Raw genomic sequence first — 24,717 nt, forward strand, 5'->3', positions numbered from 1 at the left:
TTAGAGATGGCACTTGAAATAAGACTTATTTAGGCAGCCAGGGATTTTGTCAACTAGAGGTTAAGAGGGAGAGTATTCTAGATACGAAGAAGAGCTAGAGGAAGGGCAAAAAGATCTAATACAGAGCTTCATGTGTGAGGAATCTCAAGTTGGCCAACATGACTAGATCACAGCGAGCAAGGAGGAGAGTAAAATGGAAAGACTGTTAATGTTATGAACAGCTAGCTCCAAATGCCAAGCATAGGAGAGTTCCCAAGTACTATAATAGATTGTATTTGATATGCAGTAATAAGGGGTCACTGGAGTAAACTGAGAAGTGGGATAACCCTTTGGCAGCTCTATAAAGAGGAATGGGGAGAGTACTATTACAACAGCCAGGGGAAAGGTTATGAGGGCCTGAACTAAGGTGATGTGACGTGTGTAAGTGGAAGGAAGGAGCAATATTCAAAAAATGTCAAGGATAAAGAAACAACAAGATTTTGCCCCTGAATATGGGGATTGAGAAAGAGTGAGTAATTAAAGATGATAATGAGATTATGAATTTGGATGACTGCAAGGATAATGTTGCCCTTGATAGGAATAGATAAGTTTGAAAGAGGGGTGAGTTTTGGGTAAGGTGTTTTGAACCTGTTGAGTTTAACCCCTGAAGGCCTAACCTTGCTCCTTTATGCAAGAGGGTTGCCTCTGGCCTGTGTTGCTACTGCCTTCTTCACTAGGTAGGAGCTCTGTGCTGCTTCTGGGAACTGACTCTGCTCTCCCATGCTGCAGGCCAAAGAGTCGCTATCCCTGACTGGCCTACCACAGATGAGGCCAGTAACTCCACAGATAAGATCGAGAACTGCCACATAGAATGAATCAAGCAACTCCAAAGGATTCTGGAGGATCATGCCAGACCCTTCCCTTCCTGTTAGTGTTGATCTCCAAATGCAGGAAATTCCTCCTTCTGCCAGCTGGCCCCCATTGAAGAGCTCTGGACGACTCAGACTTACAGTGCTGCCACCAAGATAAGGAATGTATAGCTCAGGATCACTCACCTATTCTTAGAGAAAAACAAATAACAATAAAACCTCCTCTAGTCCACGATATATGTTCCATTTGCCATGTACAAGCAATAGTCATTTCTGCTGGAGTTGGGGGAGTACTCATGGGGCCTGAGCTTTGTGCTTTGCAGGAGCCCATTACTGAAAGTTCTAGAGAGCTAGTTATAGTTTACAGTATGGGGTAAGAAGGAAAACTTTTAAAACAGATATTATACCCCCACCTATCCTTGGCCAATTAAATGGGGAGAAATTGGCACATTTGTCCACATCCCAAATTCCAGAAATGCTTTTGAGGTTCTGAGGAGAATTTAGCATTGTCCTTTCAAGTTTCTTCCCCAATGGCTTGCACTAAAGAACCACAATAAAATCCAAACTGAGCTCTGAAGAGATGCCTTAGTAGAACATAGAAGCTTAAATGACTGGGCTGGGAGAGCCCAACATAATTGGAGGGCCTAAAACATTTTGCCACCTATCTTCAAGGTAAATTTCTTGGCCATAGGCAGTTTATTTTATAATCTATTAGAAGTAGGGGTGAACCTCACAATAAGTAATCATCTTTTCTAGAGGCACCACCAAAAGTACTTCAAGAAGCATCTGGACCAATCTGGGTTCACTATCCTTTGCCCTGCTCATCCCCTACTTAAATGGACCTATTATGCTCTGACTTTGCATCACCATACCAACTGATCAGGGCTGGGTTTGGTACAAAGGGGTGCCCTGGAGTCAGTTCAAATCGCCTCAAGAGAGCTGATTGTTAAATTCTCAGCATGAGCCTTATACTTCAGAAATCAGCAAATATTACAAATTAGGGCTTGATTTATTATTTCATTGATTATCCAGACTTAAGAAAGTGATAAAGAAAATGTTCACTAAATTAAATTTAAATGTATACTGACATTATTATTATTGCCAGTTGTTAAACATTTACCAGCATACTCTTGCGGGTAGGCCATTCATCAGTTAATAAAAGAAGATTTATTTAGGTCTAGCAGAAGGAAGATATTCAATAAGTACAAGTGTTGAGAACTCCTGGAATTGATTCAATTAAGCAAAGTTCCGCTCACAATCCACTTGCTAAGCATGTGAGAGCCTGTCTAGCTCCCTGTGGTTATTTTGTATTCAGAGGATGAGAAAGTGATGTCAACAGACTGAGCCTTTAGTCCCCTGAGCCAAACAAGTCTCAGTGAATGTCTCCATATGTTTTAAGGAAAAACTAGCCTAATTTCCATGGGGGGATGGGTTAGGAAACTGTTCCTGCAAGTACCTAATTGAAAAGTAAAACCATTTAGCTATTTAGAGCAACTGTAAATAAATTGGAGAAATACATACTTTATATTATATACATATATACATAATAGATATATGGAAGAGGGAAAGTTGGTGAAAAAAATGCTAGCATCACTTGATTAAAACTACAATTAAATTGATTGTTCTCATAGGATCTTTCTTAATCATTGTCTGAGTCGGAAGCTCTTTTCCTTACTCAGTCCTAAGGGAAAAATTTCTTTAAATTTTTTTTTAAGAAAGTCTATATGTCTCTTTTAAACAATAGATAAATATCTAACAAATTGATAAAAGCAATTACTTCTCAGAAATCATGCCTGCAGAGGTAGGTATAAGCATGCAGAATAATATTTTCTAGGAATCAGATTTCTGAAGATTGTTTCCTGTGTTTTAAAGCTTTACTTAAAAGGTTTAGACAAATGTCTCATGAATATTCAATGCTAAGACATATGACTTTATTTATTATGACTAGAAATCACAAGGGATTTGATACTTAACTTTTTATTTGTGGCTTTCACTCAGTGAGCCTGGGGTGAAATGATTGACCAAGTCAATCAATAAGTTTTCATTGTATGCTTTCTATGTGCCCAGTGTTGTCTCGGATTATACGTAAAAGAGTATAGGGTACAGTCCATCCTCAAGAACCTTACAAACTAATTGGGGATGTAGATATGGACAAAATAAATATAAGTGAGTACTAAAATATGGAGTATTGGTTTCATATAAAGGAGGAATTCAATCTGTTGTTTGGTGCTGGAGAGAATAAGGAGCAATAGGTGGAAATTGCAGAAAGAAAGATTTCGACTCAATATGAAGATTATAATTCTTTTAATTATTAGGAATCTTCTTCCTAACAATTAACACTATCTGAGAGTGGAATAAGCTACCCCATAAGGTAATGAGTCTCCTGTAAGTATAGATCTTCAAGCAGAAGGTATGATTAGTTATTAAGAATATTTTAAAAGGGATTTATGTTCTAGGTGGGAGTTGGAGATGAAGAACTCTAAGATTCTATGACTGACTAAAAGTACAATAGAAGTTGAGAAAAGGGAAAGATTAGTGTAGCTTGGAATAGGTGCTAGAAACATGTGAAACTGCTACTAAGAACTATGAATAAAAATCTGTGAAGTCTAAATCTGGATATGCTTCTTAAAGTGAACTTCTAACAAAGTAGTTTGATAATTGAAGACTATCTAGCCTTTTTCAGATACAATTAAACAGGATAGCAAATTAAGAAAAAGTGGAATTCATTTCTGAATAAAGTAGAAGTTCTTAGTCATTGTTAACTATCATATTTAACATTAACAACCTGTTCTCGGGCCCATGGGCTGGGTGCTGGGCCCTTTCCTTCTTCAGTATGGGATCCTCTGCTCTAGACCAACATAGGCAATAACCTACTTCAGTCCTGAGAAAGACTTACTACCTAAAAGAAAAATCAAGCTCTTTTTCTTATACCCTTTCCTTTTTTTATGTCTCCACCCTGGGAAAAATTACTTAAAACTTAGGTTTTGCCTTTTGTGTAGGGTATTCCTAAAAACAGTTAAAGAAAGGTACAGTGGACTCAGGCATAGGAAAGCTATTTGCTTGTAAATGTTTAAGATACACAAGGTCTACAAGCTCATATGAACATGAACAGAAGCAATGAATAGAAAGAACAAAAAGCAACAATGTAACTTAATGTTGTGTTCTCCTGTGAGGTTGATACTTCATGATAACTGACATAATACAGTTTGCAAGACTGCTGAAGTGACATTTTGTATTTCCTTTTGAAATATAAACAGTTCTCCAAACAATTATCTCTAGGTCCATGTCCTCTGGCAAGCCTGATCAGGAATTGAGCCCCTCTTCCAGCAGCTCCAGTGTAGCACTTTGCTGCCAGTCAGCTCCAATCAAAGTTTATGGGATCTTTGATCTTTTAAGACCATAAGGTTGCCTCTTCAAGGCTGGAAAAGTTCACCTTTGGATCACCATTGGGTTACTTATATTCAAGAAAGAGAAACAGGAGAGGCAGGCAGGGGCCCAAAAACCAAGTTCAGGCTCACAATATATTTTTGGTACCCTTTCTCCTAGGTGGAGCATTAGTCTTCTCCATCCAACCCCACCAGGGATAGACTCAAATGGTCCTGACACTTTTTGCTGAGGGAGAGAGAAGAGATCAAGGGCAGGCCGTTTCTTTTTTGTTGTTGTTCTCAATTTCAATTTTAAGTTTGTGACTTTAACAAACATGAACAAACACAAACGTTTCCTTATACAAAAGAACAATGTTTATATGATATGACAAAACATATTAAGGACAGCTTGGGTTTTTAAAAGTATATATTAAATTCAACATGACATCTCCAACACCATGGCCCTGTTTCCTTATGCCCTCCTGTGTGTATTTTTTAAAAATTGTTTTATTGATGGTCTCATTATATCATAATCACTTCTGTACTCCATTCTCCTGACAAATATATCTCCACTCACTAAAAATCATCCTATATAACAAAAAATAGCCAAACAAAACAAATCCACATATTAGCCATGCTTGAAAATATATGTATTATTCTGCACTTCCGTCATCGATGCTAAAAGATCATGGTTGGTCATTGAACTGGTTACAATTCTTAAATCTTTCATAGTTTCATAGTTCTTTTCCTTTACAATGGAGTAGTCATTATATAAATTCTCCCTCTCCTATTTCACTCTATGTTATTTCATAAAAGTTCTCCTAACTTTCTCTGAATCTTCCCCTTCAGTAATTTCTTACTGTGGAATAACACTGATCATTATAATTTGTTCAGCCATTTCCCAATTTATGGACAATCATTTTTCTCCATTTGTTATTTCTACTATAACAAGTTTTGCTATAATATTTTTATGCACATGGATAATTTCTCTCTTTTATGGATCTCCTTGGAGTATATGTCTAGTAATGGTATTGCCTATTTAAAGGTAAAAATTCAAAATTCTCTGATTTTTTGAGTGTAGTCTCAAACTGATTTACAGAATGATTCAAAGAATTTGTAGCTCTACCAGTTAGTAGCCTCTCCAGCAATTGTCATTTTCACCAATCTGATGGATGTGAATTGTTTTAATTTGTGATTTTTTTTAAATTTTTTTTTGTGATTTTCTTATTATTAGTCATTTTAAACATTTTCTTTCATGTTGTCTTTCTTCTTTTCAGAACTTCCTATTCATGTCCTTTGACCACTTACTCATTGAAGAATGGATCTTGTTTTTATATATTTATATACATTCCTCATATGTGGATATCACATTATCAGAGAAATTTGTTACAAAGATTTCCCAATTAATTATTTCTGTTCTAATTCCATTAATTTTGTTTGCACAAAACTTTTTCAATTCTATGTAATCAAAATTATCCATTTTTATCTCCCATAGTCCTTTCTAACCCTTCTTTGGTAAAGAATTCTTTCCCTGTCCATAGCGGTATTCTATTTTCTTATAAATTTGTTTATGATATAACTTTTAAATCTAGGTTACATATCTATCTGTACCTTATTGTAATGTGTAGTATAAAATGCTGGCTATTCTAAATTTCTGCCTGACTACTTTCCAAGTTCCCCAGTTTTTCTGTTGAAGAATGAGTCCTTATCCCAATAATTGTAGTACTTGGAATTATTGAATACTGTGATTGAACATGTTTGATTGCTTCTGGGTCTTACATACGTAATTTGTTTCACTGATTAATTTTTGTAATTTTTGATCAGTACCAGGTATTTTTTTAGAATTATTGCTTTGTTTTATTTTGTGAGATACTATTGCTAGGACTTAGGACTTCTTTCCCAATTTTTTTTTCATGATTTCCCTTGAGATTTTTGACCTTTTTTTGTTCCTCTAGATGAATTATATTACTTTTTCTAATTCTGTAAAGTAACTCCTTGCTAGTTTTATTGCCATAACACTAAATCTGTAAATTGGTTAGGGCAGAATTGTTATTTTTATCATATTGACATGATTCAATATCAATATCAAATGAATCAATATATTCTCTAATTATTTGGCTGTCTTTATTTCAGTAAAGAACATTTTTTAGTTGAATGAACTAATTAATGAAAAAGTATTTATTAAGCTCTTACTGTAGACAAAGCAGTGTGCTGAAGGCTAGATATAGGAAGAGAAAATTATGATTGTTTCTATATTCAAGAAGTTCACATTCTAATAGTGGAGACCATATATATATACATACACACACATATACATATATATATATGTGTATACAAATATATGTGTGTGTGTATGTATATGGCACATGGCAATACATCATCTTTTTAGGGGGAGGATAAGATTTTTTATTTCAGATAGTTCTAGGGCTGGGAGGGACTTCAGAGGTCATCACACTCTCATTTTACAGAGCAGGAAACTCAAGCCCAAGGAGTTTAAAGGATCTGACCAAGGTAACAGAGGCAGTGTCAGAGGCAGGATTTGAACCCAATGCCCATGACTTCAGTGCTAGGATACTTTGCACTGTATTGTGACACTCAGGAAAGGAGGAAGAGTTTTGGATGGAAAGACAATATAAAAGATGCATCAAGATAAAAATGATGTTAGATCTCCTTGGACCTTTTCAGTAATCAAGTAAAATTTCTACAATTTTGAGAAATTAAAAAAGTAGTAGCACTTCTAAGAAACACAAGGTTTGTCTGTGTGAAATGGACTTGAGAGACCAATTAATATTTGAACCAAAGTTTAATATGCAAAAGAGCTTCCTTCTTTCCTTTTGACCCAGATCCTGAATCTTGCAGGAAGCCTAAATATGTGATCTTTAATGTCATTTCCACTGAAAAAGTTCTATCAGTTTCTGAAGTTGAACCATTTAACAATGCAAGGAATTGGTGCCACTCTTTTTTCTAGGTCTTCAGCGGTTGTGAAAGCAGCATCTACAGAAGCAGATTCCAGGTCACATCTTCATAATGGTTCTTTCTCAGAATGATGACTTTGAGGGCTTGGCTAGAAGCATGGACATGGGTTAGAGGGGTCCTTTCACTCCAGGACTTTGGAGCTTATCTACCTGTTAATACCAGTTAGTAGTTGATGTTGGTGGTAGCAAGGAAAGTGGACTTCTTTTCCACAATGATTTTTCATGTCAGTGATGGCTGTAGGGCCTGGGCTGCAATCTGGAAACAGTAGTCTTGGGTCATTGATTTTCCCAAGGCTGATTTCTGGGCTATCTCCCTCAGGGTCCTGAAAAAGCAGCGTTGATTTGATTTGTTTGGCACATTCTGCCTCAGGATGTTTTGTTCTTTCAGCTAATCTGTCTTGCCTGCCCTGTAGGGGTAAGATAATTGTAATCATTTAATTCCAGTTTTTGTTGGTAGAGTCACAGATACTTTAAATACTCTACAGTTGTTCCGAAGCTGGTGATTTTTGTGGATTTATTTTATATCCTGCTATTTTAAGAAAGAAATTTCAATTAATTATGAGTTGAATCTTTAGGATTTTCTAAATAAGCCATCATATCATTTGCAAAATGACATTCTCTCAATTCTTCTTGATACAATGGTTGACACCTTGATGTGTTCCATGTCTGATTAAGCTTTAAGTCTTTCAGCACATGCTTCAGCCCCATTTATGGCCATTGGAACAAACTGTTCCCATCTGCTCATTCTGCAAGGGTAAGTCTTCACATGCTTAGGGTCAACGTCCCCCTAATCCCCCAAGGGTTTGATGTCCAGTGGTTACCTTCAGCCTGGTTTAGCCCATCTGCCTGAACATTCTACATGCTACAGTTTGTTGGAGTCCCAAGTGAGAGTTGGGTGACAGGTGGGCACTAAAGATGGATGAGCAGCCCTGAAAAGGGGTTGGCAAGCCCTGACATCAGAGGTGCCAGTCCTCCCCATACACAGTTTTCTATGTTTACACCCCATACACAACCAGTTTGTCGTGTGTAGTCCATTCCAACTTAATACTCTGTCTGTGTAAATCTCTGCTCTTCCATATAATGGGAGTGCGATCCTCGGCAGGTTACTGTTTCTCTGTGCCCCAATTTTCTCATCTAAACATGGCAGTTGTACTAACGTCTCCAAGGCCCCTTTAAGCTCTAATTGTGCAGTCTGCATTTCCCCTTTTCTACTAGAATGGGATCAGCGCCCCTCCCTCTAGGGGGTGCTGCAGGAGCTGCAGCAAATACCTCTGCCACCTTGGTGAGTAAGAGCCCAGCTGTCCAGCCCCGAGAACGCTCACGACCGCCACCCCGCCGGCGGGGATTCACCATACTAACCACAGCGTCACACACGCACTCCGACCCACAGACACAAGTGCGCGCGCGTACGCCTCCCCGCCCCCCGCGAGCTGAACTGACTGAAGGCCTGCACTCAGCTGACCGTGGCGCCAGACTCGCAGGCGCAGCCGAGGCATGCTTTCTCACCTACCCGGCTCGCGCCTCCCCCGACCGGCCTCCCCACCAGCCTGACCAGGGCCTCCAGCGCCGCTGCGTCCTCCGCATCTGGGGCAGGACTGGAGGCTGCAGCCGCCGCCGGCAAGGGACGTCTATGGAGGCATCGCCGTTGCCCTAGGACCAGGAGAGGCGCCGGGACCCCGAGAGCGGCTCCTGCAGCCGCGGGTCGGGCGGAGCAACGGTAGCAGCCCGCGAGGACCACCATGAGCGGGACCGGTGCGGCCCCGGGGCCGGGCTCCGGCCCGACCTCGGCCCCCAGCCGCTTCGCCCATTACTTCGTGCTGTGCGGGATTGACGCGGACAGCGGGCTGGAGCCTGATGAGCTAGCGGGTGAGTGCGAGGGTTCGGCCCAGGCGTGCTGGGAGGAGGGAGGCGGGGAAGGAAGCCCGGTCTGCCCTTTATTCTCCTCCCTGGGTGCGGGCAGGGACCGAGGGACGCTGCCCAGGTGGATCGCTGCCTCTTCGGGGCGCCGGAGCAGGACCGCCCGCTGCCTTGGCTCCCGCTGGATGACGTCGTTGTTTCTACTGCTTGAGGGGCGAAGTGCGCAGCCCCCCCACCCCTCCAGCGCCCGACTGCTGAAGCAGCGCCCGGACAGTTAGTAACGAGGGCCGCTGGTCCGGGAGAAGAGCAGAGAGATGCTGGGGATCGCGGCGCGCCTTTGGGGTGGCGCCTGAGGGCACCTTGCGTAGCCCGCCTGGTTTCCACAGGCCTCTGCGGTGGCTTGTTGTAGGCAGAGGCAAAACCCGACTCTGGGGAGCCCCTTTAACGCCGGGGCTTTGCTTTAATTCGCTTCCTGGCGGTCACATTTTACTAGCGATACCCGCCCCCGCCCCCCCTCCCCTTCTTATTCTCCCCTAGCGAAGTTTGGCTCCCCTAAAGTAGTGCAGCGTGAAGGCGACAGAAAAGGTGTCCCCTTAGGAGACAAGAAAGATGACATCCTGGCCACTCACTTGTGGCCAGCTTCCCTGGAGGTGGCTGAAGTGTCGGCAGGGATTGCTTGTATCACAAAGGGATGTGCGGCTCTGTTCAAGCTTGACTGTTCTGGGGGTTTTGTGTGCTGCTGTTTCTGTGATGACGAAAGGATTAACTTTCGGGATTTTGTGGATTTGGCAAAGATTTGGGGTCAGAGAGCTACCAAACAAACCTTTGGACCCGTTAGAGCTGGCATCGCGTGATACGTTAGCTCGCGGCTGCATTTCTTGAACCCTGTGCTAATTCAGGTAGTTGAATGTTCCAGGGCTAGGTACCAGCGTCCTTCTCTCGTTCATTTCATGGCGCAGTGCAGGACTGAGCTGGGCAGCCCAGCGCTGTGGGATGGAGAACAGTGCCCAGGAGTCGGGACTGGGGTGTTGGCAGTGTGGAGAGGACTCGCAAGTCTGTATTATTAGAAGCAGGACAGATTTTAATTGAAAATTAACTCATCCGATTCTTTCAGCAAAGTTACACTGTATTTAAACCCAGCCTTCTCCCTGCTCCCCGCCCCAGCCCCATGAAGCAAGTGTCACAAGTGTCATTTACCCCTTGAACTTTATTTAACTATTAAACAGTGTTACATCATAACCTTCCAGATCAGCTTCCAGATGTACCTTTGGACATAATAATTGCTCAGGTTTATGTGGGCCTTTCAGTTTACAGAGCACTTTCCCCCAGTGTGATCTCAGTAACACGTGATTTGTTTTTTCTCTTTTAGAGGGGATTTTGGAACACTTTTAGAAATTTTTACAACAGCTATTTACCTTTACATTTAATTAAGGATATATTTTCAAGTAAAACATGTTTTTAAAACCCACCATGTGCCCAGACACCGTGCTAATAAATAAACTCTGGGGATGTAAAGACAAATCACGATCCCTGTTCTCAAGGAGCTTACAATCAAATGGAGATGATATGCAAACAACTATGTGAAAACAAGTTATATACAGGCCAAATTGGAGATAATCCACAGAAGAAAGGCACTAGCATTAAGGGGGATTGGGAAAGGCGTCTTGTAGGATGCAGAATTTTGGCTAAGTCGTGATGGAAGCCAAGGAAGCCAGAAGGGCCTGTTAAAAGGTACTGATTTAGGTGATGGAGTGTCTTGTGTAAGGAACAATAAGGATGCCAAGTGTCCCTGGATCATAGAATACGTGGAAAGGTTAAAGGTAAGTAAAGAAATCTGGAAAGATAGGAAGGGATCAAGTTATGAAGGACTTTTAATATCCAAACCAGATTTTATGTCACATCCTAGAAATAACAGGGAGCCACTGGAGTTTATTGGAAGGGGGATAACATGGTTAGAACTGTATTTCAGGAAGATCAGTTGACATCAGGGTGGAGGATGACCTGGAATGGAGAGATTTAAAGTAGAAAGACCAACCAAGACAATTGAAATAGTCTAGGTGTGAAGTTATGAGGGCATATCCCAAATTAGAGGCAGTTTCAGGGGAGAGAAGGGGGCATATAGGAAATACATCAAAAAGGTAGAATTGTCAGGACAGAACTTGGCAACAGATTGGATTTGAGGGGTTAGAGAGAAAAGTGAGTAATCGAGAGCGACACCTAGGTTAAGGGTCTTCATGATTGGAAGGATAGTGGTGCCCTTGACTGTAATAGGAAAATTTAGATAAGGGCAGGGCTTAGAGGGCAACTTCAGTTTTAGACATCTTGAATTAAAATGTTTACAAGACCACCAACTGTGTCTAATAGAAAGTGGGAGATGTGAGACTGGAGACCAGGAAAGAAGTTAGGTCTAGATAGATTTGAGAATCATTGGCACAGAGATGATAACTTGAATCCATATTAATTGATATCATCATAGAGAGAGAAGATAAGAGGGTCCATGAAGCAGATATTCATGGAGGTTGATAGAAATTGGTTAATAAATATTAATTTGTCCTTCTGAAGATGATCAGGTTTTCACTATAGTTTTTCTTACCAAATTGTCTTCCTGCCTGCAGAAATACTTGATTGGCTGTTTTAAACACAAAATCCTCTTTTTCTGATTCATTTTATTTGTATTATACTCTTCAGGTTTTGAAACATAAATACACTAAACATACAAAGTTAAATTAACCAAGATCTATTTTCAAGCTTTCAAACCTCTAGATTTTATTCATTTTTGAAAATGTAAAAAGTTTGTATTCTATGGATGTTATGTTTTTACATTACAAATATTTGCCAATTATTTCATGAACTAAACAAAAGTAAAATAGTTAAGTATACTCAATAGCATGTTGACCTCATCTGAAAGTGCTTGCAACATTTCATGTTTGTAGCACCCCCATCTCTCTTTTTGATTAAAATAAATCTATTCTTTCACTCCTAATCCCACCCCATTGAAAAAAAGGAAAGAAAGCAATAAATGTTCATAGTCAAGCAAAACAAATTTCTCAGTTACTGTATACAAATCTCTGTATCTATATATAGATATGAATATATATTATAATTATGAAGTTGATCTGGAGTGAGAAATGAGGCAGAATGAGACATATGTTTATATATCAGTCTCATTCTATTACAATATGAATCATCAATCATTGTATTCAGTTATTGTATTGATCATTGTTCTCATAGCTTTAAATGTTTGTTTTCTACAATGTCGTTTATATAAATTATTCTAGATTCTACTCATTTCATTCTTTACCAGTTTATAAAAGTACTTAAGATTATTCATTTTAATATTATTGATATTGTAGTATAAATTATTCTTCTGGTATTATTTCACTTTTTGTCAGTTTATGTAAGTTTCCATGTTATTTTAAATAATTTATTTCCTCATTTCTTACTTAATATTCCATTACATTCTGTTAATCATTTGATGAACTTGTGTTACTTTCCAGTTTTTGCCATCCCCAAAAGAGCTGCTATATATTTTTGTACTGAAAGGAGCTTTTCTTTTTTCTTTGGGTATAGGGATAGCAATGGTATAGCTGCCTCAGAGTTACTGTAAGTAACTTTGTGTGTAATCCCAAGTTGCTTTCTAGAATAGTTGTATCTTTTCACGGGTCCACCAGCATTGCATGTTTATGCCTATTTTCACACAATTCCTCCAATATTTATTACTTTTCTTTTTTGATGCCTTTGTCACTCTCAGAGGTGTGAGATGGAATCTCAGAATTGACTTAATTTCCATTTCTCTGATTAGTACTGATTTAGAGCTTTTTTTCAAAATATGGCTATGAATAACCTGAATTTCTTCTCTTGAGAACTTACCTCATATGTTTAGACCATTTATTGATTGGGAAATGATTCTTGTTCTTTTAAATTTGAATCATTCATATATATCTATATATAGAGATATGTCTATATATGGTTAGAAACTAGAACTTCATGAGAGAAATCTTTTTGTTTATAGAAACTGTAAAGATGTTTCCCCCTCAATTGTTTCCCTTTTAATCTTAGCTTTTATTGAGTTTGTGCAAAAACTTTTAAATTTTATGTAATCAAAACTATCCATTTTATCTTCTGTAATTCTCTTTATTTTTTGATCAGGAACTTTTCTCCTATTCATAGATCTGATAGATAATGTTTTCATATTTCTCTAATTTGTTATACACAGCTTCCTTGTGCTTCACTCACTAGACCTAGGAGAAGATTAAAATTGATCCTGTATCCTTTATTTATTGATCCTGTTTGCAAGTAAATTGATTTTGTCCTGTATCTACTTTTGTTCTGTAGTTGTTTAAGTCGTGGTTCTTTGTCTCTGAACTTAGTTCAGAGTTCAGCTGGCCTGCAACAGATTAAGTTAAAAAATCCAGCTCTCCAGTCTCAAAGAATTGAACTGACCTTGGAGTAAGAATGCAGGGGAGTTTGGGCCAGCTATCTTTATTCCACCAAGCTACCCCTCCTCTGTTCTTTGTTCTTTACATCTCAAAACCTATTGTTTTGAGGAATTGTCCTTTGGCTCCAGGTCTTTGGCTTTAGAGGTAAGCCACCAAACCATTTTTTGATAGGTAGCATGCTTCTGTCAATAAATATTACGTTGCAGACACCTGCCTCTGTTTACCTTTTGTTAAAATTTTATTGAATGACCGGTCAAAGTTGAACATATTTTAGGAAACACCACAGGTAAATGAGAACAGAAAATTCTAGAACTAGACTTTTTTTTTTTCACCAGGATACCTGCTAAAACTTGCCAATATTATCTATTTTCTCAGTTGTACCTAACTTAGGGCAGCTAGGTGGCTTAACGAATAGAGCTCTGGGCTTGGATTCAGGAAGACTCATCTTCATGAATTCAGATCTGGCCTCAGACGCTTACTAGCTGTATGACCCTGGACAAATCACTTAACTTGTGTCTGCCTCTGTTTCCTCAACTGTAAAATGAGGATCATAATAGCATCTCCTTTACCGGTTTGTTGTAAGAATAAAATGAGATAATGTCTTTAAAGCCTTTAGCACAGCCTGGCACATATTAGGCACTTAACAAATGCTTGTTCCCTTTACCCTCTGCCCCCATTGGATGATCCCCTTACTACTTTTTGGTCTTGGATATCTTGTTGTGGAAATATACTTGTATATAAATAATATACATAATAATTTGTGGCATGATAAAGGCACCTTGACATGGCATACAATAGAGAAAACTTAGTTTCAAATCCTCTCTCACCAAATGATATGATCTGAGGCTAGTAATTTATTTATTTTATTGTTAAAAGATGTGGATAAACTTGAATAAAATAAACATTCAATTTACTTGTAAACTACATTTTGATCTCTCTTCTATGTAAATTTTCAGCTTTTGTTGTTGTTTTATTGTCATTTCAGCATTTTACACTCGATGAGACTAATAACAGGTTGTCGTTGACATAATAAACTTTCTTTTTGGCTCTTATTCTTCATGAGCATGTGGACCAGTAGGAGATTCTTTAAGCAAAAATATTTAATTATCTCCTTCACCTGAAGAAAGATGTTCGACACATAGGTAGTCTTCTCTTGCCATGGCCAATCTTGATCGTTACTTAGTTATTCCAGACCATGTTACTTCCCTCTGGTTTCTAGATTTCCTTATGAGTAGAATTAAATTACAATTCTAATACCCACTGTCCCTGCATAAAACAAAACAAAACAAAACTATTTTGGTTTTTATTTTAGTATACTTTTCCAAAGCCTTATTTTTGTTATGATTCTAACTGAATTAAACTTTGCTTCCTTCTTATTTGAGCTCGTATGTTTTATTGCTGGTTTCTTTAATTTTGTTAATTGTGAATTTCTGAGTGTCTCTACTGTTCTTTCTACATGGTAGCCACCATCTGTGATATCTAACTTGGAAGATATAGCTAGGTTGTTTTCTCCCTCTTCCTTCATATATATACATACATATATGTATAGATACACACACATCTGTTGTAATAAAAAACCAGGGCTCCAGAAGATAAAAGCAAATTTAACAAATGATTAAGAAGATGGTGTCTGATAAAAGGATTTGGAGTTATTCCTTTGATACCTTTATTGTACGATTAGGCAAATCAATTAACCTTTGAGAAATCCCGACAGTTCTCTCAGATTCTAAGTTATAGAAAACTCGACAGAACTGCCCTACACGTATCAATGAAGTCACAGGTTTTAGTGGAGGGGGAAAATGTCAGATGGACTTCATTGGATCTAAAGGTAGTACAGTTACCAGTATGATCTTTAACCTTCAATTTAATTCCTCATAGCAGAGAGGAATAGTTTTTTTTAATGGTTTTTAAAACAGTTTTTTTTTTTTGAAAAAAACAGTTTTTAAAAATCAGGCCAAAGGAGGCTTGATAGGATGGAGTCACTACCACAGATCATGCTCTGAGCTGTCATTTGAGGTTCATGCTGTTGTTTTTAGCTTTGGTATCTTGGTGTAGTGGCTTCAGTAAGAATTTGGAGGAAGTAGGAGGCCAGAAAGTCCAAATTCATTGCAGCTTTCCTGACAGAATTAAACAGTGTTGAGAACTGGAACGACTTCAGAGAGAATCTAGAACATTTCCCCTCTCAAACCACTCCCCCCCTGCTGCCATTTTACACATGACCAAACTAACAGTATTTTACAGGTAACATGATATAGTATATGGTATATGTAGTCTGCGTATGCAGTATATGCAAGCTGGCATAGAAGCCAGGAAGACCTGGTTTCAAGTCTCTACTGGCCATGTGACCCTGGGCAAGTCACTTAATCTCTCAATGCTCTAGATGATTCTCTAAGTCTATAAACTACTGAGAAGGTCCCTCTCTTGAGAGTTCTTCTCTATACCAGTGAAATCACCAGTCTGATCCTTATCCCTATTTAAGGTTTATAAAATGTTTTCTTCATAGACTATAAATTATGTCAGTTCAAGAACTGAGTACTATTCATCTTTATGTCTAGTTGTTGTTTTAGTTGTTATTTAGTTAGTCACGTTTGACTCTTTGTGACCCTATTTAGGGCTTTCTTGGCAAAAATCATGAAATGGTTTGCCATTTCCTTTTCCAGCTCATTTTACAGATGAGGAACCTGAGACAAACAGGGTTAAGTGACTTGCCTGGGGTCACAAGCTAGTAAATATGAGGCTAGCTTTGAACATAAGTCCTGATGACAACAGGGCCAGCACTCTATCCACTACGCCACCTTGCTGCACCTTTTGTATCTAATATGTACCCTAAAGTTCTTTCCTGAGTTCTAGTCCAGAGTTATCAATTCCTCTAAGACATTTCTTAGAATGTTGGAAGTCCCACAAGAAGTCACACTTAGCACGTCTAATATAGTACTTATTTGTGTCCAAAAACTTATCCATTTTCCAAATTTTCCAATATTGATTGCTTGTGTCACCCTCTTTCTAATTATATAAGATGGAACCTTCATTCTTGACTCTGCCCCTTCCTTCACTCCCAATAAGTTGCCAAGTTTTACCAATATTAAAACTCCATAGCATCTCTTACATTCATCTCCTTTCCATTCACATAGCTTCTGCCTTAGTTTAAGCCCCATCAACTCTTACTTAGATTATCATTAGATAGCTTTTGTATTGACTTTCCATTTTTCATTCCCTCCTCTCCTTAATACTTCACCAGTCTGCCAAAACAATCCTTTTAAAGTGCATGTATGAACATATTACATTCCTTTCCCAAGAACTTTCATATTTTCTCTAGGGTGTCAGCTTGACATTTAGATTTCTTCCCAAAGGAGTCCTTGCAGATTTCCTTTATGACACAAATATGGCACTGATACTTATGCAATATTTTACTAGAAATGTTAGCTATGGCAATAAGAGAAGAAAAAGAAATTGAAGGAATTAGAATAGACGATGAGGAAACAAAACTATTACTCTTTGAAGAAATTGTGATGGAATACTTAAAGAACCCTAGAGAATCACCTAAAAAAAGTTGAAATAATTAACAACTTTAGCAAAGTTAAGAATATAAAATGAATTCACATAAATCATCAGCATTTCTATATATTACCAATAATGTCTAGCAACAAGAGATAGAAAGAAAAATTCCATTTTTAAAAACTGTAGATAGTATAAAAAACTTGGGAGTCTACCTACTAAGACAGTAAAGTCATATCTCAGCAACTGGAAAAATATTAATTGTTCATGGGTAGGCCAAAACAATATAGTAAAGATGATAATTCTACCTAAATTAATTTACTTACTCAGTGCCATACAAATCAAACTACCAAAAATTATTGTATAGAATTAGAAAAAACTCATAACAAAATTCATTTAGAAAAACAAAAGTTCAAGCCTATCAAGGGAATTAATGAAAAATGCAAAAGAAGGTGGCCTACCTATATGAGATCTCAAACTCAATTATAAAGCAGTAATTATCAAAATTATCTGGTACTGGCTAAGAACTAGAGTGGTGAATCAGTGGAATAGATTAGGTACATATTACATTATAGTAAATGACCATGGCAGTGCACTGTTTGATAAATCCCCAAACCCTAGCTTTTGGGATAAATTCATTCTGACAAAAACTGCTGGGAAAACTGGAAAACAGTCTAGCAGTACCTAGTTATAGACCAACACCTTATACCGTATACCAAGATAAGATCAAAATGAGTACAAGATTTAAACATAAAGGGTGATAACTTAAACAAATTAGGAGAGCAAGAAATAGCTTACCTGTAAGATCAAAGGACAAGGGAAGAATTTTTGACCAACAAGAGATAGAGAACATTATGAGATGTAAAATGGACAGATTTGATGATATTAAATTAAAAGTGTTTTACGCAAACAAAACCAGTGCAAACAAGACAAGGAGGAAAGCAGAAAGCTGGGAAATAATTTATCTTTGATAAGGGCCTCATTTCTCCAACATATAAAGAACTGAGTCAAATTTACAAGAATACAAATCATTCTGTAACTGATAAATGGTCAAAGGATAAAACCTGGCAGTTTTCAGAGAAGGAAATCAAAGCCATCTCTAGTCATGTGAAAAATGCTCCAAGTCACTTTTGTTTAGAGAAATGCTAATTTGAACAACTCTTGAGGCACCAGCCACCTCACACCAATCAGATTGGCCAATATGCCAAGAAAGGGCAATGATAAATGTTGGAGAGGATGTGGGAAAATGCACTGTTGGTGGAGTTATGAACTGTACCAGCCATTCCGGAAGGCAATTTGGAACTGTACCCAAAGGGCAATCAAACTATGCATATCTTTTGATGCAGCAATATCACTGCTAGGTCTGTAAGAGATCATAAAAAAGGGGAAGGACCTACATGTATAAAACTATTTATGACAGCTCTTTCTGTGATGGCACAGAATTGGAAATTGAGGGAATGCCCATCATTTTTCATGGTTTTTCTCTTTTGGTCTCTTTCTTCTTTTATAACATGACTGTTATAGAAATATACTTTACGTGATTACCCATCTAAATATATCAAATTGGTTAGCATTTTAGGGAAAGGGAAGGGAAGAGAGGGAGGACAAAAATTTGGAATTCAAATATTTTTCTAAATGAATGTTAAAAATAGTATTTACATGTAAATGAAAAAATTATTATAAAATAAAAAAATTGTACAATGATCAATTGTGAATTACGTAGGTGTTCTCAGCAAAACAATGATCTAAGACAATTTCCCAAGGACACATGATGAAAATTGCTATCCACATCCAGAGAAAGAAGTGATGGAATCTGAATGCAGATTGAATACACAATATATTTTTTCTTTTGCATTTTAAAAAATTATTTGTTTAGTATTTTATTTTCCCCAGTTACATATAAAAACAATTTTTAATATCTGTTTTTAAAACTTTGAGCTCCAGATTCTCTCCCTTCTTCCCTCCCTCACTGAGAAGGCATGCAGTTTGATACAGGTTATACATGTGTAGTCATACAAAACATTTCCATAATAGTAATGTTGTGAAAAAAACATAGACTTCTCTGCCACAAAAAAAAAAGAAACCTCAAGAAAAAGAAAGTAAAAGAAAGTATGTTTCAGTCTGTATTCAGACACCATCAGTTCTTTCTCTGGGGATGGATAGCATTTTTTCGTTATATGACCTTCAGACAACTGTATTGGATCATTGTATTGATGAGAATAGCTAAGTCATTGCACAGCATTGCTTTTTTAGTACACAAGACATTTTACTTTGCATCAGCCCATACAAGTCTTTCCCGGTTTTTCTGAGAGCATCCTGCTTATCACTTCTTATAGCACAATAGTTTTCCATCTTAATCACATACCACAACTTGTTCAGTCATTCCCTAATTGATGGATATCCCCTCAATTTCCAGTTCTTTGCCACCAGAAAAGAGCTGCTAGAAATATTTTTGTAAATATGGATCCTTTTTTAAAAAAAAAAAAATCTGTTTTGGTGGAATTGTGAACTGATCCAGCCATTTGGAACTATGCCCAAAGGGTAATCAAACCGTATATACCCTTTGATCCAGAAGTACTACTACTAAGTCTGTATCAAGTAGTGGTATTGCTAGATCAAAGGGTATGCATGATTTTATAGCTTTTTAGGCATAGTTCCAAATTATTCTCCAGATTGGCTGGATTGAACAGTTCACAATTCCACCAACAGTGCATTAATGTCCCACTTTTCCCACATCCCTTCCAGCATTTGTCATTTTCTTTTTCTGCTGTATTAGTTAATCTGAAAGGTATAAGGCAGTACCTCAGAATCTTTTTAATTTGTATGAGTTAGAACTTTTTTTCATATGGCCGTAGATAGCTTTGATTACTTCATCAAAAAACTGTTCATATCTTTTGATCATTTATGAGTTGGGGGAATGATTCTCATTTTTAAAAATTTGACTCAGTTCTCCCTATGTTTGAGAAATGAGGCCTTTATCAGAGAAACTTGCTTCAGAAATTTTTTTCAGTTACTGTTGCTAAATGGAAGTATATTGTTTTTCACTTTTTTGCATGATTTCACATATATAATCTATTTAAAATTGCTTACCATCTCAGAGAATGGGGTAGTAGATGCAAGAAGGGAGAAAACGTGGAACTATAAATTTTTTTAAATGAATTTTTAAAATGGTTTTTACATGTAATTAGAAAGAAAAGAAAAGCTGTGGGTACCTTTCAGAGATTTGGTATACAGCACTACATTTACTAATCAGGGCCAGAACACTCACAAACATCTAGATTGACTTGAGAAAAGTGATGGAGAAATTCAGAAACTGCTTAAAGAAAAATGAGGACTCCACAGGGTTTGCCAGCAAAATAATTTGTCCGTCTCTAAGAAGGCAGCATTAAACTCCATCAAAAGTAAAGTGCAAGTGAAGCTCAGAGAGATGCAGGATTCTTGGTTCAGTTAGAAGGGGCATGAAATTCAGTTTTAAGCTGATAGTAATAGTCCAAAACACTTTTATGATGCCATGAAGGCTATTTCTGGGCCAGAGTCTACTGTGAATCTCAACTATTATTAATTAGTGATAAGGTAGACTGAACACTTCCATAGTATTCTCAATAAACTGTCATCAACCAAAGCTGAAGCTGTTGACCTTAGGTTTAAGCCATTTGCTTTCTAGCCAAATTTTAAACTGAAGAAAAGGTTTTGAATGCCATTAGGCTCCTCTTGTGTGGCAAAGTGTCTGATGCTGATTCTGTTCTAACTGAGATTTATTAGGGTTCCGCTGCTCGTACAAAAGTTGACTAAAATTTTCTGGGTTATATGACAAGAGGATGTTATCTACCAGAAATTTAAGGAAGCCTCCATTGTCCATCTCTATAAAAGAAAGAGAAATAGGTTGTCCTGTGGCAATCACAGTGGGGTCTCTCTCATAGAAAGAATACTGAGGGTAAGGAAAGACCAGGAAAGGCAGACTTTAGGAGTTGACACATGAATGGAATTATTTGAGAAGACAGATATTCTAAAAGGCAGAAGTAAAGAAGGAGTACATTCTAGGCATAACTGTTCAAATACCTTATGGGGAAGATGGAGTGGCAAGCTCAGGAAACTGCAAGTGGACCCCTTTGGTTGTAATATAGAATATATGAAGGAAGGTAATGTATGGTAACCACAGAAAGGTAGACTAAGAGAACTGAGTCAAATTTACAAGAATACAAGTCATTCCCCAACTGATAAATGGTCAAAGGACATGAGCAGGCATTTTTCAGAGATAAAAATTAAAGCTATCTATAGACATATGAAAAAATGCTCTAAATCACTATTGATTAGAGAGATGCAAATCAAAACAACTCTGAGGTATCATATCACACCTATCAGATTGGCTAACACGACAGAACAGAAAAATGATAAACGTTGGAGAGGATGTGGGAGAGTTGAAACACTAATTTATTGTTGGTGGAGCTGTGAGCTGATCCAGCCATTCTGGAGAGCAATTTGGAAATATGCCCAAAGGGCTATGAAAACATGCATACCCTTTGACCCAGCAATACTGCTTCCAAGGTTGTATTCCAAAGAGATCATAAAAATGGGAAAAGGACTCACATGTACAAAAATATAGTGGCTCTTTTTGTGATGGCCAAGAGCTGGACATAAAGGGGATGCCCATCAATTGGGGAATGGCTGAACAAGTTGTGGTATATGAATGTGATGGAATATTATTATACTATAAGAAATGACTAACAGGCGGACTTCAGAAAAACCCGGAAATACTTACATGAACTGATGCTGAGTGAAGTGAGCAGAGCAAGGAGAACATTATACACAGTAACAGCCACAGTGTGCGAGGACTGATTTTAATAGACTTAGCCCTTCACAGTAATGCAAGGACCTAAAACATTTCCAAAGGACTCCTGGTGCAAAATGTCATCCAAATCTAGAGAAAGAACTATGGAGTCAGAATGCACAGTGAAGTAGATGATTTTCTCCTTTGTTATGTTTTGTTTTTCTCATAGTTTCTCCCATTCATTTTAATTCTTCCATGCAATATAACTAATGTGAAAATGTGTTTAATAGGAATGCATGTGTAGGACCCATATAAAATTGCATGCTGTCTTGGGGAGGGAGGAGGAGAAAATTTGGAACTTAAGCAAGTGATTGTTGAAAACTGAAAAACTAATTAATAAATTTAGGGGGAGAAAAGAAAAGTAGGGAAGAATTTTATTTTTTTAAATGATATTTTATTTTTCCCAAGTTACACGTAAAGACAATTTTTTGTGTTCATTTAAAAAAATTTTTTTGAGTTCCAAGTTTTCTCTCTCCCTCCATCACCTCCTTCTACCTGAGACAGTAAGCAATTTGATATAGATTCAGCCATGTTCAGCATGTCCAGCCATGTAAATCATATTACCATATTAGTTGGGTTATAAAAGAAGAAACAGACCAAAAATAAAAAACCTCCAAAAAAAAGGTAGTGAAAAATAGGACTCTTCAATCTGCATTCAGATTCCATCAGCTCTTTCTCTGCATGTGGATAGCATTTTCATCACGAATCCCTAGGAGTTGTGTTGGATCACTGTATTGCTAAGAATAGCTAAGTCATTCACAGTTGATCATCATACAGTATTGTTGTTACTGTGTATAATGTTCTCCTGATTCTGCTCACTTCACTTTGCATCAGTTTATATAAGTCCAGGTTTTTCTGAAATATACCTGCTCATCATTTCTTATAGCACAATAATATTCCATTAAAATCATACAGCTTATTCATTCCCCAAATAATGGGTATCCCCTCAGTTTCCAGTTCTTTGCCACCACAAAAAGAGCTGCCATAAAGTTTTGTACATGTAGGTTCTTTTCCCTTTTTTATCATCTCTTGCAGACCTAGTAGTGATATTGCTGCATTAAAGGGTATGCACAGTTTGATTGCACTTTGGACATAGTTCCAAATTATTCTGCAGAATGGTTGGATGAGTTCACAACTCCACTAACAGTGTGTTAGTTTCCCAATTTTCCTACATCCTCTTCAACATTTGTCATTTTCTTTTTCTGTCATATTAGCCAATTTGATTGGTGTGAGGTAGTGCCTCAGAGTTGTTTTAATTAGTTTTTCTCTAATCCAAAGTGATTTAGAGCATTTTTCATATGACTATAGATAGCTTTGATTTCTTTGTCTGAAAACTGCCTGTTCATATCTTTTGATCGTTTATCAATTGCAGAATGACTTGTATTTATGTAAATTTGACTCGGTTCTCAATATAATTAAGAAATGAGGCCTTTGTCAAAGATATTTGCTGTGAAAATTGTTTCCTTGCTTTCTGCTTTCCTTCTAGCCTTGATTGCCTTGGTTTTGTTTGTGCAAAACCCTTTTAATTTAATATAATCAAATTTGTTCATTTTACATCTCGTAATGTTCTAATTATTAATTAGCGATAAGGTAGACTGAACACTTCCATAGTATTGTTTGGTCAAAAATTTTCCCTAGTATTTTATATTATATGCAGTTATTTTAAATGGATTTTTTCTTTCTTTCTTTTGCTGCTGGTCTCTGTTGGTATTATATAGAAATGCTGATGATTTATTTGGGTTTATTTTTATGTCCTACAACTTTGTTAGAGTTGTTAATTATTTCAACCACTTTTTTAGTTGATTCTTTAGGATTTTTTAAGTATACTATCCTATGATCTACAAATAATGATAGTTTTGTTTCATTGCCTATTCTAATTCCTTCAATTTTTTTTCTTCTCATTGCTTTAGCTAACAATTATAGGACAATATTGAATAATAGTGGTGATACTGAACAGCCTTGCTTCATCCCTGACTTTATTGGGAAGGCTTTTAGCTTATCCCTATTACAAATAATACTTTTGGTAGTTTTAGATAGATACTGCTTTTCATTTTAAGGAAAACTCCCATTTATTCCTATCCTCTCTAATGTGTTTTTGGTAGTAGTGTTTTTTGCGGGGGGGGGGGGGGGGGGGGGGGGGCAGACAATCAAGGTTAAGTGACCTACCCAGGGTCATATAGCCAGTAAGTGTCTGAGATCAGATTTGAATTCAGATCTTCCTGACTGCAGGACCAGTGTTATGTCTACTGAGGCCACCTAACTCTCCCTCTCTAGTATTTTTAATAGGGATGTATGTTATACTTTGTCAAAAGTTTTTTCTGTACCTATTGAGATAATCATATCATTTGTGTTGGGTTTGTTATTGATATGGTCAATTATGCTAATAGTTTTCCTAATATTGAACTACACCTGCATTCCTGGTATAAATCCCACTTGGTCATAGTGTATGATCCTGGTGATATGTTGCCATGATCTCCTTGATAGTATTGCATTTAAAATTTTTGCATCAGTATTTATTAGGGGACCTGATCTATAGTTTCCTTTGTCTGTTTTGGTTCTTCCTGATTGGTATCAGCACCATGTTTGTGTCATAAAAGGGATTTGGTAGGACTCCTTCTTCATCTGTTTTTCCAAATAGTTTACATGGTGTTGGAGTTAATTGCTCTTTAAATGTTTGGTAGAATGCCCTTGTGAATCTGTCTGGCATCTAGCTCAGGAGATTTTTTTTCCTTAGGAAGTTCATTGATATCTTGTTCCAATTTCTTTTTCTAAAATGTGGCCATTTAAGTGTTCTATTTTCTTTCCTATTAATCTGGGGAATTTACATTTTTGTGCGTATTCTTCCACTTCACTTAGATTATTGGATTGATTGACATACAATTGGGCAAAATAGCTTCTAATTATTACTTT

The 24,717-nt window shown here is 37.4% G+C and overlaps 2 protein-coding genes across 5 annotated transcripts in view; one reads left to right on the forward strand and one right to left on the reverse strand.

Annotated features, from left to right (window-relative positions):
* The window catches only part of ETFBKMT (electron transfer flavoprotein subunit beta lysine methyltransferase), a 69,751-nt gene extending 59,949 nt beyond the window's left edge, over window positions 1–9,802 (reverse strand). The window contains exon 1 of the mRNA XM_072654381.1: window positions 9,675–9,802. The gene's annotated coding sequence lies outside the window, so the exon portion shown is untranslated. The remainder of the gene's footprint in view (window positions 1–9,674) is intronic.
* DENND5B (DENN domain containing 5B) overlaps window positions 8,927–24,717 on the forward strand; it is a 174,336-nt gene continuing 158,545 nt past the window's right edge. For 3 of the 4 annotated variants that reach the window (XM_072654371.1, XM_072654374.1, XM_072654375.1), the window contains exon 1: window positions 8,927–9,054. In XM_072654371.1, the coding sequence (XP_072510472.1) occupies window positions 8,928–9,054 (127 nt within the window). In that variant the 5' untranslated portion in view covers window position 8,927. Of the gene's footprint in view, window positions 9,055–9,857; window positions 9,945–24,717 lie in introns of those variants that run through there. The other variant, XM_072654373.1, reaches the window with a different exon arrangement.

The sequence above is a fragment of the Notamacropus eugenii genome, chromosome 3 (assembly GCF_028372415.1).
Source record: "Notamacropus eugenii isolate mMacEug1 chromosome 3, mMacEug1.pri_v2, whole genome shotgun sequence".
In the NCBI taxonomy this organism is placed as follows: Eukaryota; Metazoa; Chordata; class Mammalia; order Diprotodontia; family Macropodidae; genus Notamacropus; species Notamacropus eugenii.